Source organism: Saimiri boliviensis, chromosome 11 (assembly GCF_048565385.1).
Source record: "Saimiri boliviensis isolate mSaiBol1 chromosome 11, mSaiBol1.pri, whole genome shotgun sequence".
In the NCBI taxonomy this organism is placed as follows: domain Eukaryota; kingdom Metazoa; phylum Chordata; class Mammalia; order Primates; family Cebidae; genus Saimiri; species Saimiri boliviensis.
The window spans coordinates 17923940-17944835 of record NC_133459.1 but is presented as its reverse complement, the minus strand read 5'-3'; the positions used below and the strand labels follow the sequence as shown (position 1 = coordinate 17944835).

At 50.2% G+C, this 20896-nt stretch overlaps 1 protein-coding gene across 2 annotated transcripts in view; it reads left to right on the top strand.

The window, feature by feature from the left end:
* The first annotated feature begins 219 nt into the window (after positions 1–219).
* Positions 220–20896, top strand: part of CAPZB (capping actin protein of muscle Z-line subunit beta) — a 152032-nt gene continuing 131355 nt past the window's right edge. For both annotated transcript variants that reach the window (XM_039473489.2, XM_039473488.2), the window contains exon 1: positions 220–336. In XM_039473489.2, the coding sequence (XP_039329423.1) occupies positions 334–336 (3 nt within the window). In that variant the 5' untranslated portion in view covers positions 220–333. The remainder of the gene's footprint in view (positions 337–20896) is intronic.

Below are 20896 nucleotides of genomic sequence, written 5' to 3'. Positions count from 1 at the left end.
TCCGGAACCCCGTGCGGCCGAGCCGCGCCGCGCCCCGCCCCGTGGCGCAGACCCCGCCCCCGTTCCTCGTCGGCGCCCGCCTCCCGCGCCGCGCTCCATACTTGGCGATCGCCGCGGCCCCGCGCGCTCATTGGCCGCAAGCTGGCGGCGTGGGGGGCGGGCCCGGGCCGGGCCGGGGCGGGGAAGGAAGGTGGCGGCGGCCCGGCGCGGGGGGAGGGGGGCGCTGACCCGGATGTTCACTCCTGGGCACCCGGGGAAGTGGAAGCGCCGGGCCCTGCTGCGGGGGGGAGAGCCACAGACGCCGGGACCGGGACCGCCGCCGCCGCCGCCACCATGGTAAAGGCCTCAGGGTCCCCTCCCTGGGCCGGAGGCCCTTCCGGGGCTCGCGTCCCCTCCCCCTGCCCATCCACGGCCCGGGACGGGTGGCTTCCCGGGGTGGGGGAGGGGCGGGGTCCCGGACCCTGGGTGGACCCGGCCCCTCCCCTCCCAGAAGGGGGCCGCCGGCGCGGACGGCTAGGGTGGGCAGTGACCCTGCCTCGGCTCCCAGCCCCCGCCCTTGGCACAAGTTGGAGTCCCACTGGCCACCTCTGTGTCCAGGCTGGTCTCTCCCGTAGCCCAGGCTAGACCCTCCTTCCCGAACCGTGGTCCCAGCCAGGCCCCCCCCTCTGGTGACCCTGACGTGAGCTCCCTTCCTCCCCCGGTCTAGGGCTAAGTCTGCTTTCCCCGGTCTCTACCGCCCAGGCTAGGGCGTCGTTTCTCCCTGCCATGGCCCGGGCTAGGCCGCTGCCTCCCTCCCTCCCTTGCCTTCTCCCTGGCCTCGGGCTGGAGCCCCGTTAGCTCCTCTGGCAGCGGCCTAGGTTTGCTTCCCGTGGTCTCCGTGGCCTCAGCCTGAATCTCTTCTTCTCTCTGTGATCTCAAGTCTGGACCTCCTCCGTTCTGCCATGGTCCCCCCGCCTGGACCTCACTGCCTACTCCCCACCATGACCCCCTTCCCCGGACTTCTCGCCACTCCTAGCGCAGCCTGCGTCAGCCCCACTCGGTCCCCGCCCTGACCCTCTCACCAGGGTCCTGCCCCCTGCGTAGTTCACGACCCAGGGTCCCCTTCCGTGTACCTGGGGCGCGCCTTCTGTGCAGCCTTGGGGAAGGGAGGGGAGCTCTTCAGCAGGGGTAGAGGTGGCCCCGGTGCTGTGCCTTCTCAGACTGAGGGTTGCTCCTTCTGGGGAGGCCGCCTGAGAGCCGGCGAGGGAAGGGCAGGCATCCATGTGCCCGGAAGGCAGCGCGCTGCGTTGCAGGCCCTTCTCGAGGCCGCCGTCGTGGCTGCTGTGCGTGCAAAGTGTCCTGCGGGGCGGGCCAGGGTCCCCGGCACCCAGGCCTGAGTGGGAGCCGAGGGGTGAGGGTGGGTGGCCTACAGGACAAGGATGAACGCACAATCGCCCCTGTGAGGCCATGGCCTTGACGGGGCCACCAGCCCCTGGGTCCAGCATACGGCCTGGACACGATGCACCCAAGCAGGCGCAGCCTCCCCTTTCCTCTGAACTGTCAGCTTGTAAGGGTTGGAACTGCTGATTATGGGAGTCCTTCGGATCAGGTGAGCAGAACTCCGAGGGAACGTCCTGTCTCCACTCGTGTTTGTTGGTAAAGAAGGAAGATGCTATGTGGACTTTTGAGGAACCTGGGGTTTCACATAGACCCCCCACAGATAGACCTGCCTTCCTGCCACTTGACCATTCCGCAGGGCAGGCCCAGGACTTAGGTTGGTAGAGCCAGAGAACTTCTTCCAGAGAGGGTCAGTGAATTTTTGAAGCATGTTTGTTTGTGGACCTTGGGCCTCAAAAGTGTTCTGAGTCAAGGGATGCTGCCGCTGAGCGAGGGTGACCAGTTGAGACTGGTTAAGCTTTCTGTTGATGCCTTCCTGTATGATGATTAAAAACATGGGCAATGTCACTTTTAAAGCCTTCCTATTTCTCCAGTAACGTCGGCTGACAACTCCTTCTTTGGGGAGGTGGGCCTGGCCTCAGACCTGGGTGGGGAATGACTTCTCTAGGGCAGTTTTGGGTGACTACTTTGAAAGTGGGTGGAAGTTTCCTGAGTGTGCGCTCAGGACCAAGTATGAGGCAGGAAGGGGTGATTCTCCCCAAGTGATGGGAAAGTGACCCAGTCCCCCAGGAAGAGCACGTGACACCTGAGGCTTCTGAGGAGTTTTGAACTCGGCTCTCATCTGAAAGGACTGGAAAGGGTGGAGGAGAAGAAGGGCCTGCTTTCTGCTAGACACTGTTGTGTGCTTCACCCGTACAAGCTGGTTTAATCTTCACGAAGCCCTCTGGGGCTGTCCCTGTTTTAGAGATGAGGCAGCAGTGGCTCAGGAGGTGGAGTGACTTATTCAAGGTGTTGCTCAGTCAGTGGAGGAACCACCTTTGGTCAGTGGAAGCCCATCTAGCAGGCTCTGAACTGTTCTTCCCATTATACCAAGCTGCTCATATGTCAGAAGGTTTAATGACACTGTTTGAAAAACATAATAATGGGTTACTCAGACATGGCAAGGGCAGAGGAGCAGTATTTATTGCCCATGGATTGTATTTTAGATCCTTTGCATAGGAAATCATGTTTAGGCTGGGTGCAGTGGCTCAGGACTGTAATCCTAGCACTTTGGGAGGCCGAGGTGGGTGGATCACAAAGTCAGGAGTTTGAGATCAGCCTGGCCAACAGGGTGAAACCCCATCTCTACTAAAAATACAAAATTAGCTGGGCGTGGTGGCTCATGCCTGTAATCCTAGCTACTTGGGAGGCTGAGGCAGGAGAATTGCTTGAACCCAGGAGATGGAGGTTGCAGTGAGCTGAGATTGGGCCACTGCACTCCAGCCTGGGGAACAGAGTGAGACACTGTTTCAGAAAAAAAAAAAAAAAAAAAAAAAAAAGGAAATCATGTTTAATAGTGAAATAGCAGTATGGTGGTACAGGCATATTTAGTATGGGCCAGAATGAGCTCTTGGAAGGCAGAGAGTTTTGTCTCGTGTTTTCCATGACTGTATCCGTGGGGCCTGGAACGGCACCTGGCATTGGAAGAAACGGCTTGGAATATTCTCTTTGGGATATGTGTGTATCCATGAACTTACCTGCTTGGATTTCATATTCTCTCAATCACTTGTTCTTAGTATCTCTTAGGCTTGTAATTTCTGACTGCTTATTGTTAGGTTTATCCCCTGTTTGAATACTCAGACCATTAAGCCAGTGTAGGCAGTTGGGGTAGGACAGAAGCGGTGGTGTGAGGTTGCATTGTAGGTAAATGAATTAAGACCACTGTGGTTTTTATTTTCGGTAGATTTGACAGAGAATACAGCTAGATCCCAGTTACCCATTGAGGGAAATAACGGCTTGAGAATCTAAAATGCACTTGACTTTGGAATGAATTCCATGATTTTTGTTGGCATGAGTTCCTACTTCCCAGTTAAAATGCATAGGCAAATGGAATTTATTTGTATTCCCTTAGCAGGTAATAATCTTACCACTGTCTGAGTGCTGTACCATTTCAGAGCACTGTTCCTTACGCAGTTCCGGCTTCTGACTTGGGAATTATTCTTAGTTATGATGATGGTAAGGCTTTAGCAGGACCAGGGGCACTAGAGAGGCCTCCTCAGGAGTTGCTGCTCCAGCTCACAGATGGTTTTAAGCCTGGCAGGAGCTGATGGGAACATGGTATTATTACAGCGTGAAACAATATAGTTGACATCAGTGTCTCTTGGCCCTCTCTTGGTGTGGGTAGGATACATTGTTCAACTCATATCCCTCTTGTCTGTCTATACAGCCCTGTTCATTTAAGCTCACCTGGCCTCTTTTTAGCGGAATGTTTATTAAAAGTAGCCAGGGATCAATGGCTTGAGATTAAGGAAATCATAAGTCTTGCCTTTGAAAGCAGATATTCCTATGTATAATTCAGACATCCTATACTTTTATATTCCATGATGGGGGGAAGAGGACATGACTGACCATAGGGAAATGGTGGCAGAGCAGGTGCCTTGACCATTAGAAAGAAGCCTGCTCTCCAGGCTGGGAAATGCTTACTGTTAGAGCTGCTCAAATCAGGTGAACAGAACTCTGAGGCACGTTGTGGAGTACCTGAAGCTACAGGATAATGTTAATTGAGCTTTTTGTATATTAAGTGTCTACTCTGTGCTGCTTGCGTGCTAAGGATGCAAGACAGCAGACAAGGATCTGTGCCCTCACGGCTCACATTGTTGCGGGGTGGGCATGTCACTGTTACCTAAAGCTTAAGGGGGAAAGAGCTTTGTTCAATATATTAAGTACCTACTTTGTGCTGTTTATATGCTAAGGCTGTAAGACAGACAAGGATCCGAGCCCTCACGGCTCACATTGTGGGGGGGTGGGCATGTCACTGTTATCTAAAGCTTAAGGGGGAAAGAGCTTTGTTCAATATAACTGCAGGCACATCTGTATGAGCTATGGCAGGAAACTGAAGAGAAAGCTGGGGCTTGTGCCAGGCCTTCCCTCCCAGGCCTTTTGGGGTGTGCCTGCTCTTGTGTCTGCCATTGGGTGGAATTGGATTGCACGTGCATGCAATCTGCTCCTCTGCACAGCCAAGGCTTTCTGGGGCCCAGAAATGCAATGCTGCACTACTGTGGAAGTCCAGCCTTTCCAGCCTGGGTGGCTTTGTTAAGCCTGTCCAACCTGTGTACCTGAGGATCTGCTGTGACCCAGAAACAAAACTTAGGTTATGGCCGAGACCCTATTTTACTCACAAGGAATCCGAAGCTTGAGAGCTTGAGTGACCAGTGTGAGCATCAGGCCTGGGATTCAGATCCACATCAGCCTGACTTGTGTGCTGGACTCCGCTCACTGTGTTTTCCAGAAGCTGTGAGCAGAGGGCCCTGTAAATACAGGATCTTGTCCAATTTCCCCTTGCAGCGGACCCACCAGTGAGGGTGGGGCGTGGAATTCCAGGGGATGTTACTGCAGGATCACCCATGTTGGGACCAGCTAGAGCCATGCCATTTCTAGACCTAGGCTTTCACGGTTTCATGTTTCAGTGGAAAGAAGGGGGAAGTTTAATGGTTATGGGCCACTAGCCATGTGCCATGCACTCTGCTAGAATGGTCTTCATCACAGCCTGACAAGGTAGGTTTAACTTTAGGGTGGGGGCACCATAGTACAAGAAATTAGATTTAGGAGCCAGACTGCCTTAGGATAACAGTACCTCTGTATAACGGTTGTAATGAGTGGTAAGTAATACCTGTCAAGCACATCCAGTAGCATCTGGCACATAGTGATATAAACATTAACTATTGTTATTATCACAATTTTTCAGGAGTGGTGCAAAGGCGTATGTGGTTCGTCCCTATCTAGCTACTAAATGGAGGGATTGGGTTTTCTGACTCCAGAGCAAACTGTTTTTCTCCACTCCTTACTACCTGCTGATGGCTGCTTTGTAGTTTGCTTGGCTCTGGGCTGTGCCTTGAATGGACAACTTCCCTAACAGAGCCTGGGGCTCTTTTCTCCACTGAAGACAGGCTCCCTGTGAGCTGGGCACCATGTGTTCCCAGAGCCTCAGGCCTGAATGCCTTGTCTATGACAGTGGAACCCCCTGTGACAGGACGGTTCTTGCCCTCTTCCAGGCTTAGAAGAATACAAGGCTGGGGACAGAGCGTATGAGCCCTGTGAGAGCAGGGACCTTGTCTGGTTGTCTCTGAGCATCCCACATCTTGCACTGACCGCCTGGCACTTAGTGCCAGCTACTTAAACGCAGAGGGATAGCTGAGAGGTGACTGCCTGCTCCACAGAACATGATCGCTGTAGTTGAGCACATCTGGATTTGAGTCCCGTCTGCCACTCAGCATGTGACTGTCGGTGAGGCTCCTAATTCCCTCAGTCTCAGTTTTCCTGGTCCGTAGCATTAGGATAACATTTTATAGGGTTAGGCCGTAGGGATGAAATTTGTAATGTACTTCCGGTGCTTGGCACACAGTAGCTATGGTTGTTGCTTATCTTACTCTGCATACCACAGAGTAAGGGACACAAATAGGTGCCATAATCTCTGTCCTCTAATTCAGGAGGGGGAGGCAAGATGCGCCCGGAAAGCCAAGTGCAGCAGGAAGGAAGTAGTACTAGAAAAAACTCAACAAGGGACTCATGGGTGCTGTGGTCTGCCCATCCCTGCATTTCTCCCTCCTCCATGCAGCCCTGCAGACCACTCCAGCCTGCCATCGGCTTGGGGGCTGGGCACGAAGCCCCGGAAGAGTGTGCTCAGGCAGAGAGGATGGGGTGGGGTATGGTCAAGAGGACTGGCACAAAAGCAGAGGTCAGGGGGTGTGGCCAGGCAAGGTGTAGATGGCCAGCCCATGGGTTGCCTCAGGCTCAGGAGTGAGTTTTGGAGTGCCGGAGTTGTTAAGCTAAGGAGTTTGCATTTGATCTGGGACAGTGTGGAGCCAGTGACATTTTTGACAGGGCAGGTAGAAATTCGAGGAGGCTAGCAGAGCAATGGTATTTTAGGAAGAGTCCTCTGGCTGTGCTGTGCAGGAGGTCTGGGGAGGTGAAAGAGTTGGGAGAGGCCTTCACAAGCATCAGCCTGTGAGCTTATAAGGGTCCTGGCCACTGTGCAGCTGTGGGTGTGGAAAGGAAGGAATGGTGGAAGGAGATAAAGGCAGAGTGAGACGGAGTGATTTACTCTGGGGCGTCTGCCCCAGAGCCATCCCATTTAGGCGTTGTGATTGGACAGTTTATCATTGACACACAGCTATTTCAGGTCAGTTTAAATCCTAGATAGTGGTGTCTGCAAAGCCTTGAGATCCTGTTAACAACAGAATGGGGATTTCAGTCTCCTTAGCCCAGTGATTCAGCCAGCCAGCCACTCTGTGACTACAGGTGGCACCAAGTTCAGCCTGATGCACACAGCATTAGGTTCTGGTGCCTAAGACACCAGTTTGCCGAGGGAGATGGTAGGGTGGCAGGCTCTGTGTGGCAGCTGTAGAAATAATGGGAGCTAGTTTTTGTTTGCTTGTTTGAGACAGGGTCCTGCTGTATCTTCCAGGCTGGAGTATAGTGGCATGATTTCGGCTCACTGCAACCTCCGTCTTCCAGGCTCAAGCAGTTGTCCTGCCTCAGCCTCCCAAGTATCTGGGACCACAGGTGTGTGCCACCATGCCCAGCTAATTTCTGTATTTTTAGCAGAGATGGGGTTTCACCATGTTGGCCAGGCTGGTCTCAAACTCCTGGCCTTGTGATCTGCCTGCCGCGGCCTCTCAAAGTGCTGGAGATTACAGGCATGAGCCACTTAACCTAACCAGCAGCTAGTTTTGACTAATGACTTTATAGTACTCCAGCCAGCCCTGCAAGGCAGATTCTTATGTCATCCTCATTATGCAGGTGAGGAAGCTGGGGTCCACCTGGCACTCCTGGCACTGGGCTGTGCTGCCTTTAGTGATTTTTTTTCTATCAGGTCATTCATTCCGTGGATGCCTACTGAGCAGTCTGGTAGACCTAATAGAATACGCCATCTGAGACCAGGCGCAGTGGCTCATGCCTGTAATCCTAGCACTTTGGGAGGCTGAGGCAGGCAGATCACAAGGTCAGGAGATCGAGACTATCCTAGCTAACACGGTGAAACCCCGTTCTACTAAAAATAACACAAAATTAGCTGGGCATGGGGCCATGTGCCTGTAGTCCCAGCTACTTGGGAAGCTGAGGCAGGAGAACTACTTGAACCCGGGAGGCAGAGGTTGCGGTAAGCTGAGATTGTGTCACTGCACTCCAGCCTGGGTGACAGAGAAAGACTCCATCTGAAAAAAAAAAAAAAGAATACGCCATCAGAATCTTAAGGTTAAATGGAGGAAGTGGGTGGAAGCAAGTATGTCCCAAGTTCAGAAAGACTCAGGAGTGAGTGCAGGACCAGCGTGGGGAAGTCTGCAGCATCAGACATAGGCAGGGACTTGCCTGCCTTTTCCCATGCTTCATCCTGCTGTTACCCTGCATGTTTCTGACATCTCTGGATGCCTGTGAACAGGATCCTTTGTCTGCAACTTTCTAGTGTTAGGTTTCCAGTTGTGTAGTCCTGTGTCTTATAAGGCAACAAACAACCCTGGTGGTTACCATTCACCTGGCGTGTAGTGAGTACTGTGGGGACTGAGCGAGTTTATGTTTGGAAAGTATAGACAACGCCTGGCACGTTGTAAGTGCAACAGGAGTGTTATCTCTTATGATTGTGGTTATTCTATTAACATGGATGGATGCTAGATGGTATGTCATTTAACCTCCCAACCAGGCTGGAAGGCAGATGCTAGTTCCTTCTTCTGAGACTCCAGGATGTAGAGTCCCTTGCCAAGGAGAGCAGTCGTAAGAGGCTCAGTCTGGTCAAGTGCCAGCCCATTGTTTTCTGGTCTCAAGAGCTCTTACCACATTGCAGTTGCAAGCAGGTGTTACCACTGGCTCAGACCCTGCACTTCTGCACCCTCTGCTTCAACCGCTCTGTGCAGCTTCCTCTACTGGCGCTGCACTCGGCAGGACCCTCCTGAGTTAGACTTGGTACCTTATTTGACAGTGTTTGGGCTTACTGTCTCAGCGCCTTCTGTAAGCGGATTCAGGCACTGTATTTACCAAGTGACGTATTTTTAATTTTAAATATAAAGATAAGCCAGTGCTGTGTGTGTGTTGGCAGTCTCAGCTACTCACTCAGGAGGCTGAGGTGGGAGGATCGCTTGGGCCCAGGAGTTCGAGGCCAGCCTTGCCAACATAGTAAGACCCCATTTTCTTTCAAAAATAAAAAGTTATGAAAAGATGCTTTTGCGTTGCACCCTGTCTGCTGGAGCTGCCAATTAGAATTGAGCCAGTGGCATTTCCCGGCGGCACCAGTGCCCTTTCCCTTGTCAGTTGCAGCAGTGATTGGCAGATGGAGTGTTGCTGCTGAAGGCTTCTCCATCCCGAGGCTTTGGCCCTGATGGGCTGTCACTGGTTTCACATGAGTGGGCTTCCTGCATTGCAGTTTTGTGCTCAGGAACTGGAAGGAGGAGCCTTAATCCACCACACCCTTCTGGTGTGAAAAGTCTAAGACACTGAGGAACTCAGACTCCAACACAGCAGCGGCCAGGCTTGGCTGTTCAGTTCCTCTGCTGAGAATTTCCTACGTGAGCTGTTGTTGTGTCCTCAGTGTTTACCCTCCAGACACCTCCTATCCTGAAATCTCTTTTGGGCCAAGGGTGGTGCCGATCCCTGGTTATCCTGAGATTTGAGACCTTGTTCAAGCAGCGAGGACGGGCTAGGGTGTGATGAAGCAGAGTCCATTCTTGGTCTTGAGGAGTGCACTCGCAGCTCAGGCATTAGGCAACGCTGTGAAACAAAGGATATCTTCAGTCCGTAGGCTGGTATTGGGTGTTCACTCCTGGCGGCTCTGTAAGTCACATAGTGGCCCCTTCTGCCAGTATCTACCGGATGCCCACAGCCATTATCTGTAATTCTCTCAACACCAACCCTGTGAGAGTTGTTGCCTCATTTTGCCGATAAGGAAACTGGAGCTCAGAGAGGTGTAGTAAATTGCCAAAGCGTCCCCAGCTAGTTAATGGCAGTTGCCACGAAGATCCAGGACCACCCCACTCGGGAGTGCATGCTGATGGAATTCCACTCTTCTGCCTCTCTGGCACCGGCCCACAGGGGTGCTTATTTTATAGATGAGGAAACTGGGGCCGAGAGGTTCCCCTGTACATCCAGCCACAGTGGCTGAAGAAGTCTGGGTTTCGTTCAGGAGGTTTTTTGGGTTCCACTTGTTGAAATGCAAGCAGATGGAACTTTGTGAACTACAGTCTGTTTTCCAAAAGATACTCGCTAAGCTGAAAGAGTGAGTCTTAGCCTAGCATCGGCCGCTCTGGGGCTTGGCTTCCGGGGCAGGACAGTTCTTTGTGCAGTAGTGTTAGTGTTCCTGACTCCTCCTGCCTGTGACGTGAGTGGCAGCAGCATGTCTTAGTCATTGTGACAGCCCTTCATGGGGACTGTTGGGTGACAAAGCCTTGCAGGAATCCTTTGGCTTTTTCCTATGAAGCCCCATCCCAGCCCTGGACACCATGTATAGCATAAGATGCAGGGATTCTGAGGGGAAAGACAAAATTGGCCTGTTTGATTGATTGATTGAAACAGGGTCTCACTCCGTTGCCCAGGCTGGAGTGCAGTGGTCCCATCTTGGCTCACTGTAGCCTTGACCTCCTGGGCTTAAGCAGTCCTCCCACTTCAGCCTCTCATGTACCTGGGATCACAAGCATATGCCATGGTACCTGGCTTCCTACCTACTTACCTACTTCCCTACCTACCTACCTACCTACCTACCTATTTTTTGGAAACAGAGTCTTACTTTGTTGCCCAGGCTGGTCTCAAACTTGTGGGGTCAAGGGATCCTCCCACCTTGACCTTCCAAAATGCTGGGATTATGGTTATGGAGCTACCATGCCTGGCCAAATTTGGCCTGTTTAAATAGTTACCTGACCTCAGACAGGTCGAGTTGGTTACCCTTGTTCTGCCTGATATGTTTGTTTCTTATCCTTAGGAGGGAAGATGAATGATAAATCCTGGCTCTCAACCGTGGGGGTGCTGAAACAATGTTACACACTGGCCCTGACACAGCCAGTGCTCTACAGGTGTTAGATAAATAAATGAGTGTCTAGTAGGCCCGTCCGTAATAAATGTTAAGTATCCCTCCCCCCCATGAGTTGGACTGTATAAAGTTGCCATTTTCCTAAGTAAAAAGGGGTTGAATTGTCAGTCTTTCATGAGGTTCAACCTAATACAGACTAAACACTGGGGCTGGGCAGTTCTACTGTGAGGCGAGCCACGGCTAGATCTCTGGGCCTGAGCTGGTGGCCAAGCCTGGCTTCTCCTGGGGCCTACCCAGTTGTCAGTGAGTGTCAGGCTCTCAGTCGAGAACAGAGGAGCCAAGCAGGGTCTGCCCCCAAGGTGGGACAGCACTCTCTTGAGTGGTTCTGCCGCTCAGGACTGCCCCCGTGGTGCTGGCCTTGTCGGGTTTGGGCCTTGGTGGGAGCAGTGATCCTAACAGTGGCTGACATTTACTGAAGGCTCTTTATGTGGTGGGCACTGAGCACTTGGCTAGAAGTCACACGGGTAGCTTTCTTGGAGTTTGAATAATCCCGGGAAGTCTTGATTCCTGAGTCCAGGGGCAGCGAAGGGCAGACACTGGAGCCAGAGCTTGGCTTCAGGTCCAGACCATACAGACCCGGACAGTTTCTTTGACTCCATGCCTTCATCTCCTTGTCTAAGAAATGATAGGCATAAAAGTAGCTATTTCTGATGGATTTACCAGGATTAAATGAGTTAATACATGTAAAGCCAGGCAAGTGTTAACCATTACTATTAACATTAACCACAACACTGTTATTATCAGTGATGTGGCCTCATAGTGTGTTATTAGAGCCGAAAGGATGTTTGCTTGCGGACAGTCCCTTTGCTTTGTGCTGGGAGCTTGGACTTACTTTGTGTTGGGAGTGTGGACGCCTGACCTCCCGCCTCCTCCGTAGCTCCCTGCAGGCCCTTGTCAGCTCTGGGCCTCAGAGCATGCACCTGCCTTTCTGTGAACAAGTTTGAAATGGTTCTTTTGTTTCAGGTGATAATACAAGTCACTCTTCTAGAAAACAGCTTAATTTCTCTCTCTCTCTCTCTCTCTCTCTCTCTCTCTCTCTCGTGTGTGTGTGTGACAGAGTCTCACTCTGGCACCCAGGCTGGAGTGCAGTGGCACGATCTCGGCTCACTGCAACCTCTGCCTCTCAGATTCAAGCAATTTTTCTGCCTCAGCCTCCTCATTAGCTGGGATTACAGGTGGGAGCCACCACACCTGGCTAATTTTTTGTATTTTAGTAGAGATGGGGTTTCACTGTGTTAGCCAGGATGGTCTTAATCTGACCTCATGATCTGCCCACCTTGTCCTCCCAAAGTGCTGGGATTACAGACATGAGCCACCGTGCCCAGCCTTTTTTCTCTGGGTGTAAGTGGCTCACCCAGGTGTGCCAATTAACATTTGGTACCCAGGGCCTTTGAGACGGCCAAAGTATGGTACCTGTGGATGCTCCTTGTCACCCCCAAGCCCCACACAGGTACTGTGTTTATTTTCTGGTTCATTTTCTCCTCTTGTGACAGTGACAGATCTTCATAGGCACTCTTAGCTTCTACTAACCCATGTTGCATTTGTAAACTGCCCCATGCTTAAAAGCTTCCCCGCCTCGGGGTTTGATACTTCATTGTAAGTGCAGGTGTTTGATTCTAAGGCATGTGAAATGTCAGGGTTTAGGTTTAAGAAGGGGGCAAGATAAAGGAATGCAGGAAGAAAAATAGGGCTTGTTGGAAGGCAGCCTCGGGTAGTCTAGTGAAAGGAGCCTCCTAGATCCACACCCCACTGTGTCTGCTCATGAACTGTGCAGGCTTGAACCTAGTCACTTCCTGTCTCTGAGCCTTAAATTCCTGAGCAACAAAATGGATATACTGTCGTCCTCTTCACAGGGTAGTCAAGAGGATTAAGTAAGAATACTGTAAATAGGCTGGGCGAGGTAGTTCATGCTTATAATTCCAGCACTTTGGGAGGCTGAGGCAGGCAGATTGCTTGAGCCCAGGAGTTTGAGACTAACTTGGGAAGCAGGGTGAAACCCTGTATCTACAAAAAATGAAAAAGTTAGCCAAATGTGTTGGCACAGGCCTGTAGTCCTAGCTACTTGGGAGGCTGAGGTGGGAGGATCGTTTGAGCCTGGGAAGTAGAAGTTACAGTGAGCTGAGATCACACCACTGCCCTTCAGCCTGGGTGATACAGTGAGACCCTGTCTCCAAAAAAAAAAAAAAAAAAGAATGTATATAAAGTGCTATATAGCTTAGTCCTCATGTGTGAACATTTAATACAGGCTTGTGATTGTCCATAGGAATTCCATCATTTGTCATGCTATTTTTTTTTTTTTTGAGACAGAGTCTTGCTGTGTCACCCGGCTGGAGTGCAGTGGCCCCGTCTCAGCTCACTGCAACCTCTGCCTCCCAAGTTCAAGTGATTCTCCTGTCTCAGCCTCCTGAGTAGCTGGGGCTACAGGTGCATACCACCATGTCCAGCTAATTTTTGTACTTCTAATAGAGACGGGGTTTCACCGTGTTGGCCAGGATGGTCTCAATCTCTCAACCTCGTGATCTGCCTGCCTTGGCCTCCCAAAGTGCTGGGATTACAGGCGTGAGCTACCGTGCCCCGCCTTGTCATGCATTAACACCATTAGATTGGGTCTAAAAATCTCTCTTTTTTGAGACAGTTTCACTCTTTTTGCCCAGGCTGGAGTGCCCAGTCTCAGCTCAACCTATGCCTTCTGGGTTCAAGTGATTCTCCTGCCTCAGCCTCGTGAGTAGCTGGGATTACGGTGCATGCCACTACACCTGACTAATTTTTGTATTTTTAGTAGAGATGGGGTTTCGCCTGTTGGCCAGTCTGGTCTCAAACTCCTGACCTCAGGTGATCCACCCACCTAGGCCTCCCAAAGTGCTGGGATTATAGGCATGAGCTACCTCGCCCAGCCAGGCCTAAAAATCTCTGTGCTGAAGGATACTGGAATTCTTTTTTTTTAAAATTAACACTGCGGACACAGTTCCTAAGCAAGAATACTGTAATTCTAAAATGCAAGTAATAATGATCACACGAAGGAGAGATCCTGACTTTCAGGCTCTAGGGTGGTTGCTCTTGGGCTGCTTCTCCAAGCCGAGCAGGCCTTTGCACTTCTGCTGATGGGTTTATCATGCAAGGGGCCTCGGATTAGGCTGGCCCCTGTGCTGAACCTTGTAGGTACTCTTATGCAGTCACTGCCATAGCCTTGGCATGTCCCTATTTTGCAGATGTGGACATGGAGGCCTGAGAGGTTAAAAAAATACCTTGTATGAGGTCACACAACAAGGAAGGGGCAGAGATGGCCTTTCAAGCCATTCCTTTCAGATTCTAAAACTCGTCCCTTACAGACACCCTAGAGGCTGATCCAATGATGTCATTTTCGTGTACAGGAGAAAGTGCTTTATGTTGATGATCATAACAGATCAGTTCTTTCGAGTTTTTTAACGTCTGTAGCTGAAAGTGGAGTATTTAATAGGTGGCTGCCTCAGTTTTGCTTTGATGACTTGGAACCCATCTTAAAATGCAGGAAGAATGAACGTGCAATAGTTGCAGCTCTTCATCTAAAAGGGAGCCTCATTCTCTACATAGTAACTTCTAATCAATAGTCAGGGTCTAGAATCACCTTTGAGGCCCTGAGTACTGCATAGTCCTGGCCCCCACTTCCCTTTCTCCTCCTCTTCTCTGCGTACATCCAGGCAGACTGGAATAATGACGCATAGTATCAGGATAAAGCTGTCATTGACTAAGCTGGTGTTCACACTCAGGATCAGTTGGTTCCATGCCCTGGCTGTGTTACACCTATGGTCAAGGGACGAGCAAAGGCCACAGTGTTGCTGCCTGCCGACATAACCAACAGGTTGTTAGTTCATGCCTCAAGGGTTTGAGCCACCCAGAGGTGTTGAAAGAGATCCCTAACTTCAGAGGGTTTAGAGCTCTAGGATTCTGCCCACGAGATGAGTAGGGTCTCCATGTTCTCAGTTCATGACAACCTCTGTTACTTTTTCATCTTATTTTGCACTAGGTGATATTCCTGGGAAAACAGGCTTCGCATTTTCTTAAACACTGATTTCATCTGTCCTTCATCTAATAACTTTACCTAGAGTCATTCATCAGCCTTCTAACTAGAATACCCTGGTCCTTATGCCTACCATAGTACTGGGTTTCCCTGTGAGCTGATGGCCCATGGTTTCTGAGCTTTCTGTATTCCACATGGCGAGCATGCAGGAGCATCCTGGGAATTTCCTCCAGGATCCTGCTTTTATCTTGGTTGCATGCTGTCTGTTAGGTGCATATTGATCATTGAGGAAGCATGTCTTGACATAACAGACGAGAACTGGTCACTGTGGTTCCAACAAGGGGCTCTCCCGTTATCTGACTAATGGTTGGAACATGGACATATAAAATACTGTGAGTGTGGGATCCTCAGCCCTGTACCCTCGTGTGGTGCGCTCCGAGTGCTTCAAGAGACTTGACTCTTAATCCAGCATCAGTCTGAGGCATTGGGTTAACTGATAAAATTGCCACTCGAATTGCATTACGTGCGAGAATCTCTAAAGCAGGCGTCCCCAAACTATGGCCCGTGGGCCGCATGCGACCCCCCGAGGCCATTTATCCGGCCCCCCGCCGAACTTCAGGAAGGGGCACCTCTTTCATTGGTGGTCAGTGAGAGGAGCACAGTATGTGGCGGCCCTCCAACAGTCTGAGGGACAGTGAACTGGCCCCCTGTGTAAAAAGTTTGGGGACGCCTGCTCTAAAGAGAGGGAAACAAATGGGGAAGCCTTAGGCAATGGTCCCTGTATTGGAACAAGTATAATCATCCCCCCTTTTTCCATAGTTTCGATTTCTGCAATTTCAGTCACCTGCCATCAACCCCAGTACAGTATTTTGAAAGGGATACCACATTCACATAGCATTTGTTATGGTAGATTGTTAAAATTGTTCTCTGTTATCAGTTATTAATAACTTCTAACTGTACCTCGTTTATGAATTAAACATCATCGTAGGTATGCATGTGTAGGAAGAAAACATAGTGTATATATAGGGTTTGATACTATCCAAGGTTTCAGGTATCCACTGGGGGCCTTGGAAGGTATCCCCCGAGGTTAAAGGTGGAGGCACAGTGCAGCCAGTTCACAGCTCGGCCGAAGCATTCAGCAGGCCTCAGAGCTAGGAAGGCAGGCTAGATGGTAGCATTGGTTCTTATGCACGTCACCTAGTACTCTGCATGCACCCTTCCATTTCCTTCCCAGAATCCTTCTAAGCATGGGATCCTATGAATTTAGGACATTATATAAATTCAGAATTATGCAAATTTAGATTTTGTGTAAATTGCTAATAAGTGGCAGAGTCAGGACTTGAACCCAGCTGCTCTGATTTTAAAGCCTTTGCCCTCAGCCTCTGCTGTGGAATTTTACTGCTCATAGGGGTGTGGGGCTTGACCAAGATCCCACAGTAAACCACTGGAGCACTGGGATTAGGTCCTGTGTCTAACACTCTAGAATCTGGATTCTGCACTCTCGTATGAGTCTTTTCTGCCACATAAACTTAGGCCTGTTTCAAAGCTCATCTTTGAACCTGCTTCTCCAGTGACGTGTAGAAAGACCACATTTTCCAAATAGGACATTGTGAGAGAGCTTTGTGGCAGTTGGGTTGACCAGTCAGAATGCCAGTGGCCTGAGTTCAAGAAGAAATCTAAGGAAAGGTCCGGATTCAAGCCCAGGTCCCTTTGCTCTGTAGCTCATGTTGTGTTTTGGGGCCCATAGGGACAGGAGTCGCAGTAAGAAGACACTGGAGAAAGTGGTTGTCCAACAGTAGGTAAAAAATGTGGCACATCCATGCAATGGACTTTTTTTTTTTTTTTCGAGACAGGGTCTAGTGCTGTCGCTTGGGCTAGAGTGCAGCGGCGTGATCACAACTCACTGCAGCCTCAAGCTCCCAGGTGCAAGCGATCCTCTCACCTCAGCCTCCTGAACAGCTGGGACTACAGATATGCCCTACCACACCTGCCTAATTCTTGTATTTTTTTAGAGATGAGGTTTCGCCCTGTTGCCCAGTCCGGTCTTGAACTCCTGTGCTCAAGCCTCAATGGAATGGAATGCAGCCATTAAAATGTGACACGTGAAGACCATGTCTTAGTTCGGAAGATGTGCTAGTGTTGAGTGAGGCACAGTAGTCTGTCTGTCCCAGGCTCATGGTTCTGTGGAATACCCCCGCCTGGGTGCTTGGGAGGATTAAAGAAGTGAACAGTTTGCAGGCTGGGTGCAGTGGCTCACACCTGTAATCCCAGCACTTTGGGAGGCTGAGGTGGGTGGATCATGAGGTCAGGAGTTCAAGACCAGCCTGGCCAACGTGGTGAAACCGCATCTCTACTAAAAATACAAAAATTATCTGGGCGTGGTGGTGCATGCCTGTAATCCCAGCTACTCGGGATGCTGAGGCAGGAGAATCGTTTGAACCAGGGAGGCGGAGGTTGTAGTGAGCCAAGATCGTGCCATTATACTCCAGCCTGGGCAATAGAGCGAGACTCTGTCTCGAAAAAAAAAAAAAAAAAAAAAAAGGCAAACCGTTTGCAAGCCCTTTACTGTGCTCTCTGTTACTTGCAGTGGACATCTGTGTGTGTGTGTGTGTGTGTGTGTGTGTGTGTATTTTTTCCCTCCTTTTTTTTTGAGTGTTTTCCTTGAGATAAGTCCTCAGGAGGGTTTCTCTCCGCACACCGCACATTCTTGCAGTCACTTTGCTCTGACAAGTGTTCTCTCAGTGGCTGCCGCCTCACTGCCTGTCCCCAGAGCCCTCTGAGCTGACTCATCCTCCCTGCCTAGCAAGCTTTACTTCACTTCCTCAATCTCCCCGTTCTGGCCAAATTGAAAGGGCTCCCTTCCTGCAAAAATGTGTTGTTGTAAGGCAGGCGTCCCCAAACTTTTTACACAGGGGGCCAGTTCACTGTCCCTCAGACCGTTGGAGGGCCGCCACATACTGTGCTCCTCTCACTGACCACCAATGAAAGAGGTGCCCCTTCCTGAAGTTTGGCGGGGGGCCAGATAAATGGCCTCAGGGGGCCACAGTTTGGGGATGCCTGTTCTAAGGTTAGCTCATGGTTTTTGCCATATTCTTCTCTATGCCAGAACTGTTATTTATTGATTTTTTTCTTTAAGTTTCCTCACTTTTTAACTTACATTATTGAGGAAGGAAACTTTGTCCTTACTGTGAATGGAAAACAGTTATCAGTTGCCACATATAGCAAGTGCACACTGAAATAAACATGTAGTCATCTACTGCTATAAAAGATGCTCATCTGTGGACCACCCACGGTCCTCTGGCAACTACCAGTTCCTGGCACGTTCCTGCCTCTGGCCACAGCTCGTGGCTCCCCCTTCCCTGCCTGTTTTCTCCTGCCTGTGTCTTTCCCTCTTGCCTTTCAGGGCTTGGCTCCATCCCGTCTTTGCTGCCAAGCTGCTTTTGACTATGGCTGGCCTTCGTACCCGTCACCCTGTCCGTCCATTCATTCAAAGAGACATTGATTAATATTGTTTGTCCAGCTTGGGGGTGGGCATGAAAAGATACTTTTCATCACTACAGGGAGACCATTGGTGGGGGCCAGTCAGACAGACAGATGGACTTGTAGAATGGAAGATAATTGCTGTCAGGGGCTGTGTCCGAGCACTGCTGTACATTGAAGGAGGCTTCTCACTGAGAGAGTCAAGGTATGGGTTCCAGGGGACCCATTTTGTTGAAGTGGAGGTGAAGAGGGCTCATTTGCCAGGAGGAGGAGAAGTAGGCCCAGAGACATGGCAGGCAGAGAGACTGCTTGTGCCGACTGAGACCCAGGAGGGTGTGGCCAGTGCTGTGGAACCGACTAATTTAAACAAGTGTGGGTGGGAGGCAGGGCCATGCTCAGAAGGAAGTCCTGGGTGGAAGGAGGCTCTGATTTACCCTCTTCTATTTCAGCATGCCCTCCTGTACTGCCCCGCCCCGCCCCACCCCGCCACACAGCTGATAACTCAAGAGTTTATCATTGACTTCCTTTTCACGACTCCACCCTCACCCTCTGCCCTCATGTATCATCATTTCCTGAGCGCCTCCTATGTGCCAGGCCTTGGGGAACCCAAGCTAGTGAAAGGTCCACAGTCTAGTGGAAGGGAGTGGATGGGGCTCGTTGAGTGTGAGCACTGGTGGCAGGGACCCCTCTCCCCACCAGGAGGGAGCCCTTTGTAACCTGATAGTATCATTAAATAAAAGTTTATTGTATTTTTTCTTTTGTTATAAAAGTGGTATGTTTATTTTGGAAAAATTTGAAAATATAGAAAAGAGGGAAGAAACAAAAATCATTCATAATGTTAGCCCACCAGCGGCACTGTTAACCTTTCAATATATTGTTTCATTGTCTTAGTCTGTGTGTAGTTTGGAGTTTGTATTGTCAGTACCCAGCCCCTTTTTTTAGGAGGTGGGGTCTCATTTGTGTCACCCAGGCTGGAGTGCAGTGGCTCAGTCATAGCTCACAGCAGCCTTGAACTCTTGGGCTCAAGAGGTCCTTTTGCCTCAGCCTCCCAAAGTGCTGGTATACAGGTGAGAGTCACCGAACCTGGCTGAGGGCTCCATTCTTAGGCTCTGCAGGGTGGGATGGGCGTAGCTCTTGAGAGCTCTGCAGCCCTGCAGTGTTTTCAAGCTCTAGTTTTCAGCATCTGGTGCTGGTGTGGAAACAGATGTTGGGAAAGCATAATGAGATGTTATGTGAACCCAAATTGTGCTTTAAACCAAAACAGCCCCGGTCATTTGGGCTCTTGTGAATGGGAAAGCTTTCTGGGGCTCTTCGGCCTCTCTGCACTGGGAAGCATACAGCAGATGGAAAAGAGTTTAGGCAAGAAAATGGATTAAATATCTGAGCTGATATCTGTTCCAGATACTGGGATAGAGGGAGGCTGTTCTGATAGTAGTCTTGGGGCAGGCGTTGAAGGGTACCTAGGACCCAGGCCATTTGCTCCCCCTCATTGGACTGATACACAGTGTTTGGACCTTTGGACCTTAGCACGTTTGGGTTGAGAAGACTGTAGACTTAGGCTAGGTAAGTTTACAGGGAGAATGAGCATGGCACATATGTGTCCTGTGCTGTGGGGGCCTCACTCCTCTGTGCAAGAGCTGAGCCGTTGGAGGGGACTGTTCCTCCCCTTCCCTCCCTTCTCCCTTCTGTTTGCTTTATCTTTCCTTTTATTCTTTCTTGCTTTAGCCCGCTGCACTGCAGGAATGAGCCTAGTGTGGCTGTCTGCCAGCACCATGTTTGCTAGATGTATGCTGCTTTTATTATGATTTATTTAAGGTTTTTCTTAAAATTGGCTTGACAGCCAGGTGCAGTGCTTACAGTGGCCAGGTGTGGTGGATCTCAGTGCTTTGGGAGGCCAAGGTGGGAGGATCACTTGAGACTAGCCTGGGCAACATAGCGAGACCCGATCTCCACCTAAAAAAAAAAAAAAAAAAAAAAAAGCCGGTGTGATGGTGCATCTGGAGTCCCAGTTTCTTGGGAGGGACCATTCTCTTGGGAGGATCCCTGGAGCCTGGAGTTCAAGGCTTTAGTGTGTTATGATCTTTCCTTTGATAACACCTGCACTCCAGCCTGGGTGACAGAACAACACTCTCTCTCAAAAAAAAAAAAAAAAAAAAAATTTTTTTTTTTTTTTTTTTTTCCAGTTTGAGCCTACCACCACAATCTACTTTAGCCTCTTGGTAAGCAGAAATATCTAGAAAATCACATTTGATGTGCTAGTTATATTTTTCCTATGAATATTGAAGATAGGTAATTATTAAACTACATTCATCCACATGCTCTCTAGAACCTTCCTTAAACCCCAGTGGCCTGCACAGCACACTGTGGGAAATGCCCGCAGGCATGGAAAGAGCACTGTCCCAGGAGTCTGGAGCATGACTTTGGGCTGCATCCTGGCCTCTGATATACTGGGTGATGTTGAACTATTCCCGATCCCCCATGCCTCTTTTTCTTCTTTGCGTATCAGACCACGTGAGCACAGGGTTCCTCCAGGCTCATGCCTTTGGAGTGACTACAAGATGTCATTCAGTGGTTCCTCGAAGTACTCAGCCCCTCTCACATCACCTGCGCCCTGAGGAAGCTCATGACCTAGACATGTAATTCATTCGCTCAAAAGATTTAAAAATACTGCAGCTCAGGAACATTTTGTCTTCACATGTGCTCCTTATTTTTGTTTTGGTTTCAGCTCTCACTGCTTATTAGCCAAGGAAGCAGCTTGGTCTAGTGCAAAGAGGAAG